The sequence below is a fragment of the Poecilia reticulata genome, linkage group LG15 (assembly GCF_000633615.1).
Source record: "Poecilia reticulata strain Guanapo linkage group LG15, Guppy_female_1.0+MT, whole genome shotgun sequence".
Classification (NCBI taxonomy): Eukaryota; Metazoa; Chordata; class Actinopteri; order Cyprinodontiformes; family Poeciliidae; genus Poecilia; species Poecilia reticulata.
Genome location: NC_024345.1, coordinates 22,336,976 through 22,350,081, shown reverse-complemented (window position 1 = coordinate 22,350,081; position 13,106 = coordinate 22,336,976). Strand labels below are relative to the sequence as shown.

Here is a 13,106-nt window from a genome sequence, read left to right as displayed (position 1 = left end):
TTTATTATTCTTCTTAATTTTGCAGCAAACAGAATCACAAACATCAAGAAACTTTTACTCAAAATCATCATCAATGATTTACAAACTTCATTTCCACAAAAACCAGAGTGTAGTAAATATTGCACGAGTTTTATTTGTTATTATATGTAATTTTTTTGCATTTAACTGAAAAGAAAAAGTTGCAAGTGTCTTCAAAAACAATGAAAGCAGAATTTGGTAGAAATCAGTTTAATTTACCTGAGTAGCTTTGAGTATTTTACGACTTTTACTTCTGTGATTTTATTTTGAAGTAGTGCTACTCTTACGTGAATACTTTGTTTAGGTACCGCACTCTGCCTTCCTCTGGATAAAAAGATCTCATTTCTGCAATACATAGCAATAATCATAGGGGGCGCTATTGGACCGATTTAGAGCCAAGATTAAAGAAGTCAAAACTGGCACAACATATTAGGACCAATTTAGAAAGAAAAGATTTTACCAAAGAACTCAGAAATTTTTTAGATCTCAGAAATGTTCTAGAAAAAAATAGAAAATTTTTGAGCTTTTCTAGAAAATTTCTCAGATTAATTCCAAAACTTCTGAGTTTTTTCTCACAATTTTTTTTTTAATTTGCAAGAAATGTTCTTGTTTGGTAAATTCAGACCTTGAAAAGTTCATAATTTTGCTAGAAAAAAATAGCAGGACATTTCTCAGATTTAAAAGTCAAAAATTTGCAAGAAAACAAACCTCAGCATTTTTCTAGAAAAAAATGGGAAATTTTGGAATCTCCAAAATTTTGTTTGCAAAAAAAAAAGTGAAATTCTGATATTTAAGAAATTCAATAGAAAAATTGTATTTCTGACCTTTAAAGTCAAAGATTTGCTAGAAAAAAAAATCTGAAATGTTGACATTCTCAACTTACAGAAAAAATGTTTAATATTTTCTAAAGTAAAAAAAAAAATTGACTTTGAAATTCAATTTCAAGGTTTCTCTAGAAAATTTCTGAGACTAATGCAAAAGTTTTTTGGGTTTTTTTTAGCAAATTTTCAAGCTCAGAAACTGCCAGAGGGAAATTTCTTTAAAATTTAGAAAATTTCCAAGGAGATTTCTGTAAAATTTCAAACACCTGAAAGAAAAAAAAGACATTTTGAGATTAATCTCAGAAATTCTTCAGAAAAAACCTTTGAAAAAAATTTCAAGGCAAACATTTTAAACTTTTCAAGACCATACATTTCCATTTTTTACTGAAGTGTTCTGGCAGAAATGTTCTCCTTTTCGTCCTTTCTGTAGTACCGTAGGCAACAGTAACGCGCCGCCGTAAAACTCATTTCTTCCAGCAGCAACAAACAGCCGACAGTTACTTTGTGAAACCTTTTATCAAGCACAACAATGCAAAGTTACACCATTTAAACTCGACTGTGCAAACAAGAGCAGGTCAGATAAAGTAAGCAACATTAATGCAGAATTTACACTGATATTTTACAGCAGCACATCCAGTCTTCATACATCATTTGCAGGTGTTTCTGTTTGAGACGGGTCCATCGGTCCGACCCGACGCAGCTGACCATTGGTCTGATGCTCTCATGTGCAATAAAACACATGAAAAGTGTCTTAAAGGAACAGAAGAATCTATAAAAACCATCCTGAGCTCCTGCTGGACTCAATAAATTAAATATTGTTCCTGTGATGCCGGAACATGGACAGCAGATTTATGTGTGAACTTTAATTGGACTAATTTAAACATCTACTGTGACCCTAAATGGCACTTTTACAAAAATATCTTAATCATATTCATCATAATGTCAAATGAAAAACATAATTAACAGAAACAATTCGCACTATTTTTTTCAAATCACAAAAGAAAATCTCCATAGCATCAGGTTCAGCTGCAGGCAGCCACTGGTTCTCCTCGGTACCGGTGGGTCCAGTCCGACCGGGCTGCAGGCGGCCGGCCATCACCGGCGGCGAGGAACCGGTGGCGCCGCCTGCGGCTGTCTGGGCGCGGGTCTCTGAGGAAGGGCGCGCGTCGGGCAGGAAATGTAGCGCTCGTGCACCGTCTCCGGCGCCCTGCAGCACAGAAAACACGAAAATCCTGGAATAATCCCAGAACATTTCTGGAAAAAAATGTGGATGTTGGAAAAATTTCCTGCCACTTTTTATAGACTTTGTTTGAAAAATGTTTGTTTATTATTATTATTATTTTATATTATTTACTAAGAATCAGGTTTTGGAATAAATGTGACAGATTCATGGTCGAGTTGCTTATTTTTAAAATTGAATGTTTAATTTAATGCTGAGCAGCAAAAAGGAGAAAAAATTCACATTAAAATAGTTAAAACTGTAATGTTGCTAATTATTAAAATCCTAAATGGTAAATGTCCTGGTTCTGACTGGTCCATTAAAATAAAAAATTAATTGCATAACAGTTTTATTTTGCCATTAGCTGGAAATTAGAATGTATTTAAACCTGCGAGGACGACAAAAGTTATTCTGATAAGAAATAATCTTGTTATATAATAATCAGTAATTTAAATTCAAAAATACTTTATTAAATGTTGTAACGCAATAATTCAAATTCTTCGAGAAGTTTCTACAATAATACAAGAACACATTCTTAAAAATGAACATTTAACACTGGAAGACATTTAAAAAACTCTAAATAAGTAAAGAGAACAACAAACAAAACTAATTATGAAGACTGTAAACAAAATTACCCTGAAACAAACGGCTAGTTGAGACCAAAACACCAAACTGAAGACTTTTATCTTCCAGTTTTTGGTAGAATGAGAGAAAAGATAAATCATGCAAACAGAAAAGATTCAATTTGTTTTAATTTATCACGTAATTAATTGATTTATTGGTTATTGCTGCGACAGAATTAGACGTATCTGAGCTGCATCGTCGTTTTGTTCTCTGAAAGCTTCTCAGGCTGTAAATAAATCAAACGCGTGTTTTTCACCGAGCTGCACTTTCCCATGCCGCCGTTACACATCTATCAAACCACGCGACCTACTTACAAACATTTAGTCTTCTCGGATTAGAAAAAAAATGTGTCGCCTCATCAGACTAAAAACAGCGATGCTGATAAGATCTTGCAGTTCCACTAAGCTCGGATGAATAAACCCACCCAGATGAATCGCACCTCAGTATCAGGCTTTCAGGTTAAACGTGACATTTAATGTCTGCCCTTCTTAACTCCTGTCGTTCCGATGAATAAAGGGTTTGGAAATTCTGCATCACGCTAATAATAAAGGTCACAGGATTTTAATCAGTAGATATTCATTTCGCAGATCTTTTTATTCTGCAAATGACATGAACAATTTACGCTTTACGCTTTTCCTTCTGGGAAATGTTGAACTCAGCCCTTAAATTTGGTGGAAGGACGACATTTTCTGGACCTCGGTCTAAAACTGTCACCTAAACTTTTCTGAGAATGTGACTCTGCACTGCAGATATTTATAGGTCTGTATTTTTTTTACTATTACTTTCTTACTCTTCCCCCTGCAGCTCACAGCTGCAGACTCGCTGAAGGGTGAACGCTTCCGCTTTATCACCAACCGACTCTCTGGTTGGTCTTCAGCGGCGCTTTCTGCCCCTAATTACGCCTCCTTACCTTTCTGGGATCCGTGGAGGAAGCCTGGGTGGAGGAATGCCGGGTGCCGGGTCGGAGGGTCGCGGAGGCCGAGGAGGAGGAGGAGGAAGATTTTCCACTGCGTCCTTTAAAGACCAAGGGGAAACATTAAATATATGAACCATACGGGGAAAATAAGATCAGTCAGAGCATCGCTTAACGTATCAGGAAGGACGAAAACTAAGATTTGCCAGATTACATAATTATTCTTAATCATTTAGTTTATCATTGCATAAGCATGAATGAATAAATCTGCAAATATGAAAAGAAAAGCTAAATGTCTTTTAAAGGTGACCTAGTGCTTCCTTCAACAGGTTCAGATCGGTGGCCTAAACAAATCCTGTTCATTACATTTTTTGCACAAAATCGTCACTATGTCACTTTAAACCCAAATACGCTGCTACTGGCCACACCCCCAAAACTCAACGCTTACACTCGCACATAAAAATGATTGCGATTATACAACCATGCATCTTTGAAAAGCATTAGTAGAACCTCCTGTACAGCCAACAAGAATGCAGCAAGTGGTTTCTGGATGGTGAGTCAACAACAGAACTCTTGGCTTTTCCAGCAACCATTGTACAGCGAATACAGCGACCTAAGTGCTGGAGCTCAGCTTGCGTTGCTAGGTAACGGGCAGAACTCTGCTGGGGTTGCTAGGTAACGGGCTACATTCCAGAAGTTTTTGAAACAGCTCATTTTCTAGACACCAAAAAACACAAACATATTGCCAAAAATCTGGCTGCGTTGTTTTCAGAAGCACTAAACCAAAATGGAAGAACAAAAACAAAAGTTTTGCATAATAGTTCCTCTTCTATTTGATTTGCACAACCGTCAAAGGTTCTGATCATTTTTATTGTTCCTTTATTGGTATAGGCACAATTAAACAGGGTGTACTTTCTTTTGTTACGACTAGATGGAGCCGCTTTAAAAATCCCACATTAAATTCCACACATGGTTTTAGTGACGCAAGTGATAACCGGATTAACTGAACTTTAATGCAGACCTCAAACTTTGGGTCAGAACTTCCTCAAGCTGAGAGTCAAAGTTCCCGAAACAAAACGGAACAAAGCCTGAAAACAAAACTCCCTCCGCTATCGAACAGCTACGGCTTTATGCAGCATCAAAAACAAAGTGTGAGCGAGAAGTCAGAGCTGCAGCGAAGATAAAATCTGAAGCAAAGATTTCTCAGTCACGATTCCGAGTTAGAAGGAGAAAGAATCAGGTTTGAGAGAAAGGGTTTTGTTCTCACTGCACGATTTACACTGCAAAAACACAAAACCAGTTCTTTTTAGTCTAGTTTGTAGACACACACAACTTAAGTTAAAAACAGATGTAATCTGTTGAAGGAGATGGTTGTTGGTGGGAAGAGTAATGTGAAAAAAATGTTACTGCATATATTATCACTGACTTCTCTCTGCACTGTAAAAACACAAAGTTATTTTTTGGTCTATTTTATAGTGCAGATATCTCAGCATACTTGAAATAAAACAAAATTGATTTACAAGTACAACATATACAAGATAAAAGAGCTTGTTTTAGGTCAATAAATTCTTAATATTGATGAATTTCAAAATAAAGTGAATAATAAGTTCAATATAAGTGAATAATCTGCCACTGAAACTATAAAGTTTTCATCAATATTAAGGAATTATTGATTATTCCTTGCTAAAAAGTTACTTTGTCTTATTTCCAGTGAACTAAAATATTCCACTAGAAACTACAGCAAAAATACTTGGTGAAATTTTGTGTTTTTGCAGTGCATCAAGACAAACCCGAGGTTCTGAGCTCACCTCGAAGTCCGGTTCTGTCCCGCTGCTGAGGCTAAAGTTGCTGTGAGTGCTGAGTCTGTTGCTCTCTGTGCCTGAAGTGAAAAGAAAACACGTGATTTGTAGTTTGTCTGAGGTGAGAAGCTGTGGTGAGTGACGGCGTGAAGCCACTCAGTTCGGCTGCTGCACAGAAAAATCAACAGAGAGAAAGTTTCTGTCAACATCAACATGTTGTCAGGAGAACATTTCTGAATGATTTTAACTCTGAGACCTAAATAAGCAACACCAGATGGAGCTTCTGCAAAGAAATCTCATTTAACTGTGTTTGAAGACCCAAAACGCAGATATGAAATGTTTCCTCAAGTACATATTTATCAAAAATTATGTTATTTTCTCTATAAAACCAAGGTTGAGGTTATTATTTGAGGCTTTTTGATTCACTGACTGAACATGTTACAGTGCAAATCGGTCAAAAATGTTTTTAGAAACAGGAAAAACAGATCAACAGATCTGTTAGCTATTTCATGAACTAAACGTGTAAAAATAGAACCATGTTCAGCATTTCCTCATGACCAGATACTGGAGAGCAGCGGTAACAACAAGAAACCTTCAAAAAGTCCATTATGTTCACAGGAAATACAGCAGCAAAACCAGCTGACCAAACGTCCTGGAGCTCAGCTCGGGTTGCTAGGTTACGGGCGGAACTCCTCTGGGGTTGCTAGGTTACGGGCGGAACTCCACTGGGGTTGCTAGGATACGGGCGGAACTCCACTGGGGTTGCTAGGGTACGGGCGGAACTCCTCTGGGGTTGCTAGGTTACGGGCGGAACTCCACTGGGGTTGCTAGGTTACGGGCGGAACTCCACTGGGGTTGCTAGGGTACGGGCGGAACTCCTCTGGGGTTGCTAGGGTACGGGCGGAACTCCTCTGGGGTTGCTAGGGTACGGGCGGAACTCCTCTGGGGTTGCTAGGGTACGGGCGGAACTCCTCTGGGGTTGCTAGGAAACGGCGCAGAAACGATTCATTTCCCAGACATCAAAACACATCCTTACCACAAAAAGTGTTTTTTTTTTTTTTACTGTTGGGCTTTTTGAAGCAGTAAAACCCCAAATGGAAGCATAAAAACATGCAAAATGTGAATTTTAACACCAGATATTTTTTTCTACTGCATTAAAATTTAATTTTGTATTTTTATTGTATTATTTTTTTAATAACAAATTAATAAAATGACCCGAATGGAAGAATAAAAACATGCAAAAAGTGAATTTTAACACTATTTCTTCCCCACTGCATGCAAACAAAATATTGATTTTTTTTTTATTTTATCTTTTTTTTTGTTTGATATTATGCCTCTGCAATAAAAGATGTATTTACTTTATGGCGTTTACACATCTCTACTAGACAAAAACAAATACTGTTTCTTAAAATCATAAACAATACTTCTGATTTACAGAAATTAGTATTTTGCGATCCAAATGTCCTCTTTTGGAGAGAGTAAGCCTCTAAATATAGAAATTATTCCTCATTTCTTTTCTTGGAAGATATTTTCCATGTGTGTCCTGGTAACCTTTTCTCCCATCTACTGGAGGCACCTTGAACTCACCGCCTGCTCATCACAGGTGCAGCTCTGGGTTACTCCGTGCTCAATAATATTCATCCCTAAAAATAAAATAAAAAAAGACTCACTCGATGTGCTGGACGTGCTGCCAGTCTTCCAGCTCCCTCTTTTGATTGGCTGAGCCGCCGCAGGGGGCGGAGCCACCATTCTGGGCGTGGGTTCGTACACGTCGCACTCTACTGTCATGTTGGATCCCCAGTAGAGGTTCCTCTGCAGCGGTGCACTTATTTCATAATCTGGCAGAGACGAAGCAGACCACATCAGACGCCATGAGCTCAACAGGAAGTCGTGTGATCGCGGCGCATCAACAGATAGAAACACAACAAGATGTCGACATGTCAACTCCAAACACCTCACCGATTTCCTGCCCCGTCTTCTCTCTCTCTTTGTGACGTCTCGTGATGCTATCTCGTAGTTTCTTCAGGTTGTCCTTTAAGGAAGAAGAAGTAAATGTGAGGTTTATGGCGCTGCTATCAGACCAGGATGTTTGTTGATCATCTACCTGCTGATAGCGCAGAGAGTTAGAGCGCCGCTCGTGGTCGAACTGCCACTCTTTGAACTCCTGGACGGCCTCGTCCACCGTTATCTCCCCCACTTTGACCCGCTCCTGCAGGCAGATGAGCTGCCGCTGCCCCGGGGTCTTCATCCCGCCGTAGGGGTCATAGGTCGAGGAGGGAGCCTCGCTCACAGGGCGAGCTGAAAAAAAGAGAAGTGGGATGAATATTTTATTTTTACCCATATTTCATTGTTTTGATCAGGACACGTATGACAGGAGTAGGACGGCGTTTTGTGAAAAAAGGAGGAGAAATTTCTGCCTCAGATATTTTTCTCAGAAATTTTGTTAAAAAAACTTGGAAATTTCTGAGCCTAATTTTTTTTTACATTTGCTAGAAAATAACTCTGAAATTTTATAGAAAAAAAAAAAAAATTCTAAGTTTGGAAAGGCAAAAATTTGCTACAAATTTCTGGGATTAACATCAGAAATTTTGTAGAAAAAGAGCTTGAAATGTAGAACATTTGCAAGAAAACTTTAGAAAATTTGAGACTCATCTCAGAAACTTTGTAGAAAAATCTTAAAAATATCTGAGCTTGAAAAGTCAAAATGTGCTTGAAAAAATGTGGAGATTAGGTTAAAAAATGTTCCAGAAAAACTTTGGAAATTGGAGTTTTCTCCAGCAAATTTTGGACTTTTCAAACTGAAATTTACACTTCTACAGTTTGAAGTGTAAATTTCACTTCAAACTTCTGCTTTAAAAAGTTTAATCTCAAAATATCTGCGTTTTTCCAGCAAATTTTCAACATTTCAAGCTCAGAAACGAACGTGTTTTTTTTTTCAACTTTTTGAAATATTCAAAGTTTCAAATGTTGAAAAATTTCTAGTTTTGAAACTCAGAAATAAATACATATTGGTGTAGAGGTAAAAGAAAAAACAATAAATTAATTTAAATGAGTTAAAGGAACAGTAATACTTAAGAACTACCTAAAAGAAGTACTTCTGAGAAACAAACTCGTCGGTGCGGTGGGCACCTGAGGGCTTTTTCAGGCACTGGTTGGACTCAACCGCAGAATAAAAGCCACGTCTACAAAACCAACAGCTGTTGCCTTCAGCGCTTCGGATCGAGCTTAAAATACTGTAATAGCTGCAGTTGTATAAATAATAAACATTTTAAACCCCTATATATTTTTCCCATCTTTGTTTGGGTTGCAACAACATAAAATTACTGCTTTTCCCCCCCATACGTTTTCAAATATTTAGATTTTTTTTTGAGTCACCTTCTAAAATTGTGAGTGGCTCAAAACTTCATTTTAAATTAATTTTAATTCGACAAATCTAATCTGCCTGTTTACATCTAGAGAAACGGCGTGGCTGTAAATCGATTAAGTTTAGAGTGAAGCGTTAATGTCTGTCGTTTTGTTGGGAGGAGATACGGTTGTAAACTTTACCCTGACCACAGAGCTATCGGCACTGACTGCTGGTTTTATTTGACCAAGCTGGAGTCACAGCAGAAACACCACAAAGGTTTAGAAGCTTTTGCTCGGTTCTGTTCGCAGCCGCAGAAAATAAACCAACACCGTCTTTCACTTTCCTAATAACAAATGTCAGAAAATGCTGCTAAAATATGAGCCTCTTTTTCAAGATCTGGAAATTTACTCCAGGAAAGATTAGACTAAATTATGAAGTGAATAAATTAATTCATTGTACGACAAATTTTTATATTTTGGCTGCTTTGTAACAATGGATTCTAATCAAATGCATTTAAATATTGCAAAAAGTGCTCAAATTAAATCCGAATTACCACCAGTGTAGTCTTGGGACATATAATGATTTACAGTGTAAATAACAACACAACAAAAGCAAATTAAATATTATGTCAAAGCTGAAAAAATTGACATCTCAGCATTTTTCCTCAATGTTAAATCATGCAACTCTGAGAAAAACCATAAAAGCTGCATTTCAGTTTCTAGGGTCTGGAGTTCAGTGTCAAAGTTCACGACAGGACAGAGTAAAGCCTGAAAAGGCCGAGAGCGGTGGCCATAACACATCAGCAAAACACAAAACAAACAAAACCACATGTCGTACTAGCTGCAAAATATCTACAGATGTGAATTTTGAATGGTTCCTTCCTGTAAATCACCTKTTTACAGGAAGGAAATCTGYAATTTACAGGAAGGAAATCTGTAATTTACAGGAAGGAAATCTGTAATTTACAGGAAGGAAATCTGACATTTACAGGAAGGAAATCTGTAATTTACAGGAAGGAAATCTGTAATTTACAGGAAGGAAATCTGTAATTTACAGGAAGGAAATCTGAAATTTACAGGAAGGAAATTTGTAATTTACAGGAAGGAAATTTGTAATTTACAGGAAGGAAAGGGGGAAATTCAATGTGTCAAAGTCCAGAGATATTTATGATTAAAGTGCATTTTCCATAAAGAAATATCTGAGTTTGCAAAATTCACAAATTATTGTTGCTAAATTACATTCCACCATGGTGAAACAATAAACAAGTCAATAAAAAAGCTCTTTAATCTTTTTTAAAGGGTTTAAAATCGTGTTGCTGCTTCTCACGAGACCAAAAGTCTCCAACAGAAACCGTCTCACCTGCAGGACATCCGCTGTCCACCGAGTTACGTTTGGACACATCTGAAAAAACTGCAAGTAAAAAACACAAATATTTAATGAAACTAATACTTTTTAATCAGAGGAAATTCACTCAAAGGGTTTAAACAGGGCTGGCCAAAACCTTTCTGAGGCCCGAGGTGGATTTTTATTTGTGCCCCCCCCCGTGTCCCCCATCCCGACACCAGATGGTTTATCACTATGTGTGTGACATACCTGCTGTCATTAGCACCATTTGCAATTAGCTTACATAATTATTGATTTTAACCTTACAGGAGTAATAAACTAAAACATATATTTTGAATTTGAAACCTCAAATCGTGGCATTGGCAGCTGTAGTGGCACCTCTGGTGTCAGCTGCCACGATTCCTGTTTTTTTCTTTCGAAATAAACTGATTCATGTTCAACATTCAACCTGCCACAGGAGCCGTGGCATCGGACACAGGAGCCGTGGCATCGGCCACAGGAGCCGTGGCATCGGACACAGGAGCCGTGGCATCGGATACAGGAGCCGTGGCATCGGCCACAGGAGCCGTGGCATCGGCCACAGGAGCCGTGCCATCGGACACAGAAGCCGACACTCTGAGGCTGTGGCAGTTTCCAGCAGCCATTAGTGCCACTCTAGCTGCCACTGCCACGGTTTGAGCTTGTTGTCTCTCCACAGGATGTGATTAACAGTTATTTATGCAACAACTATGAAAACAATGTAGAAATGCTTTCTCCATGTATAATAGCATTTAGTTCATATTATTCAATGTTATTTTGTATATGTATGTTTTATCGTGCTGGCTTGGTGCTCTTGGGGGGCCCCTGGTGGTGTGGAGGCCCTAAGCACCTGTTTAACTTGGGCCGGCCCTGTGTGTAAAAACGCAGCAGTAAACAGCAGACCTTGGGAAATGTAGGTTGTGGGTCGTTCGGGTTCGGGCTCAGCCTCGGGTCTGGGGATGGGGGCCGGAGGGCGGTTCTGGACTCCCGGGCTGTAGGTGCTGTTTGTATCCACGGTGTCATAAATATCGTCTGGACAGATGTTGTACGGATCCTCCTCCTCCTCTATTTCATCAAAGTTGTGTTCGTTCCCGTCATGGTTCTCGGCTGTGGGCGGCGCGGCGTTCACTTGGTTCTCGGCGGCGTTAGGTTTCGCTGCCAGACGGGAAAAATCAAATACATTCAGAAATAAGGTTATTATACTGAATGAAAACTAACAAAGTAATGAAAACTGAATATATGGAATGCAAAAGTTTAATATTTCAACAATAATAATATTATCCTGCTGGTCAAATTTTACATTACATACAAAATCTTTACCAACTTAAAAGAACAAATCTTTATTATTATGTACATCTTTAAAAAAAATTATGCAGAACCAGCAAACATTTCTCAATTATATCAGAGTTTAATTTGCCGTTAACCCCAGATTTTATTTTTATTTGTGCTTTAAAGTCTTAATTTTACTGTTTTTTTCTGACCTGATATTTTGCTTATATGTTCTGTCATTAGTTTGTTAAACTTTGTTCAGGCTACTATTAGGAGGAATATTTAAATATATTATCTGTAAAGGAAGTAAAATCAGAAATGTTTTTATGTTACGTCTTGCTCTTCTGTTAAAGAAAATAAACAACAAAACAAAAAAAACAAAAAAAATGCCAGAACCGATTGTTGTTCAGCGATAATTGAAAACATTTTTGGAAATGGTACCTTCTGTACGCACAGTCACAATACTTTAACTTTTTAATTTTTAACCAAGACTACTACTATAACTATTAAAAACTAGACTAAAACTAAACAATATTTAACTGAGAAAAACTATCAAACAAACTAAATACAAATTAAAACAAACCGAATTCAACAAACAAAAAGTGACGACAAAATAAAGATAAACTATAACAAAAACTCCCAAACTATTTTTGTCTTACCTGCAGGGTAATTTTAATAATTAATAATATTACTGTATGATGTAAGTAGATAAAATACCTTGGAAGAACTTCCTGAGCATAGCTTCTTCTGGATTCTCATCTACTGCAGTCATGACTTCATCTGCAACAATCGTGTCTCACCATCAGCATCATTTTGTAAGAGTTTGGAGTGTTTTTATCACAGAGCCGACCTTACATAAGTCTTCTGCACACTCGGGGTCGAGGCCGAGCATCGACTCATAAATATCCTCGGTGCAGCTGGAGTACTTCATCATGATGTCCTGAGAAGAATTTGACATCGGCTCGTAGATTTCCGGCTCATTGTCCAAGTTCAAGTTGTCTTCCAGGTGCGACTGGAGCAGGTCTGCCGTTTCCTGAGAGGTTCCAACAAGACTTTTAAACTCTAATTATAAATGTTTAAAAATGTTTCCTATGTAGGGATGTAAACGACTAATCGACTTAATTGTTTATTAGATTAAAATTTGTTCCAATCGCCCGCTTAAACCTTCCTTTAATGTTTTAGTTTGGCCGCCACCCAGCAGAGGGCGCCGCTGGGCAGCCTTACGCAGCGGAGCCGTTAATACAGAATCTAAGATGGCGGCGGCCTTAAAAAAAGAAAAACGGTCCAAAGAGAGCCGGGTGCGGGACGCTAAACGGCCCATTTTACGTCACAGCGCAGCTATCACGTGGGTTACCATCTCACAAACTCATGCTAATGTACTTTGTGGACCAGCAGACCGACAGAAAGTTTTTGCATCAGGACTCGAAAAAGAACGGTTCTCCACTGTCAGTGGGGAATCTGTACAGATGCCTGATCGTGTTTGTGGAACTAAAATTCACATATTTCCAAACTCTGAAACGGAAAGCCTTGCTTGGATCAAAGCTTGTGCACATTTGCAGCTCAACCTCATAGGATCAATAAGAACAAAGTGTCTGCTGGTGTAAGTATTATTGCTTTGCTTTCTTTGTGTTTAGTGAATGAAAAAAATAAAGTCAATAATTAACACATCCATTATGAAAACCTTTTAGCCAAGTACAGCATAATGGCAGTACCGATACAACTTCTACATCCTGAA

The 13,106-nt window shown here is 38.0% G+C and overlaps 1 protein-coding gene across 1 annotated transcript in view; it reads right to left on the bottom strand.

The window, feature by feature from the left end:
* Positions 1 to 1,336: 1,336 nt before the first annotated feature.
* Positions 1,337 to 13,106, bottom strand: part of pik3ap1 (phosphoinositide-3-kinase adaptor protein 1) — a 23,042-nt gene continuing 11,272 nt past the window's right edge. Inside the window, exons 8-17 of the mRNA XM_008430038.2 lie at positions 12,227 to 12,404; positions 12,089 to 12,151; positions 11,006 to 11,257; positions 10,100 to 10,150; positions 7,499 to 7,692; positions 7,354 to 7,426; positions 7,065 to 7,232; positions 5,404 to 5,474; positions 3,593 to 3,696; positions 1,337 to 2,046 (exon numbers count right to left, since the gene is read on the bottom strand). Of these exons, the coding sequence (XP_008428260.1) occupies positions 1,935 to 2,046; positions 3,593 to 3,696; positions 5,404 to 5,474; positions 7,065 to 7,232; positions 7,354 to 7,426; positions 7,499 to 7,692; positions 10,100 to 10,150; positions 11,006 to 11,257; positions 12,089 to 12,151; positions 12,227 to 12,404 (1,266 nt within the window). The 3' untranslated portion in view covers positions 1,337 to 1,934. The remainder of the gene's footprint in view (positions 2,047 to 3,592; positions 3,697 to 5,403; positions 5,475 to 7,064; positions 7,233 to 7,353; positions 7,427 to 7,498; positions 7,693 to 10,099; positions 10,151 to 11,005; positions 11,258 to 12,088; positions 12,152 to 12,226; positions 12,405 to 13,106) is intronic.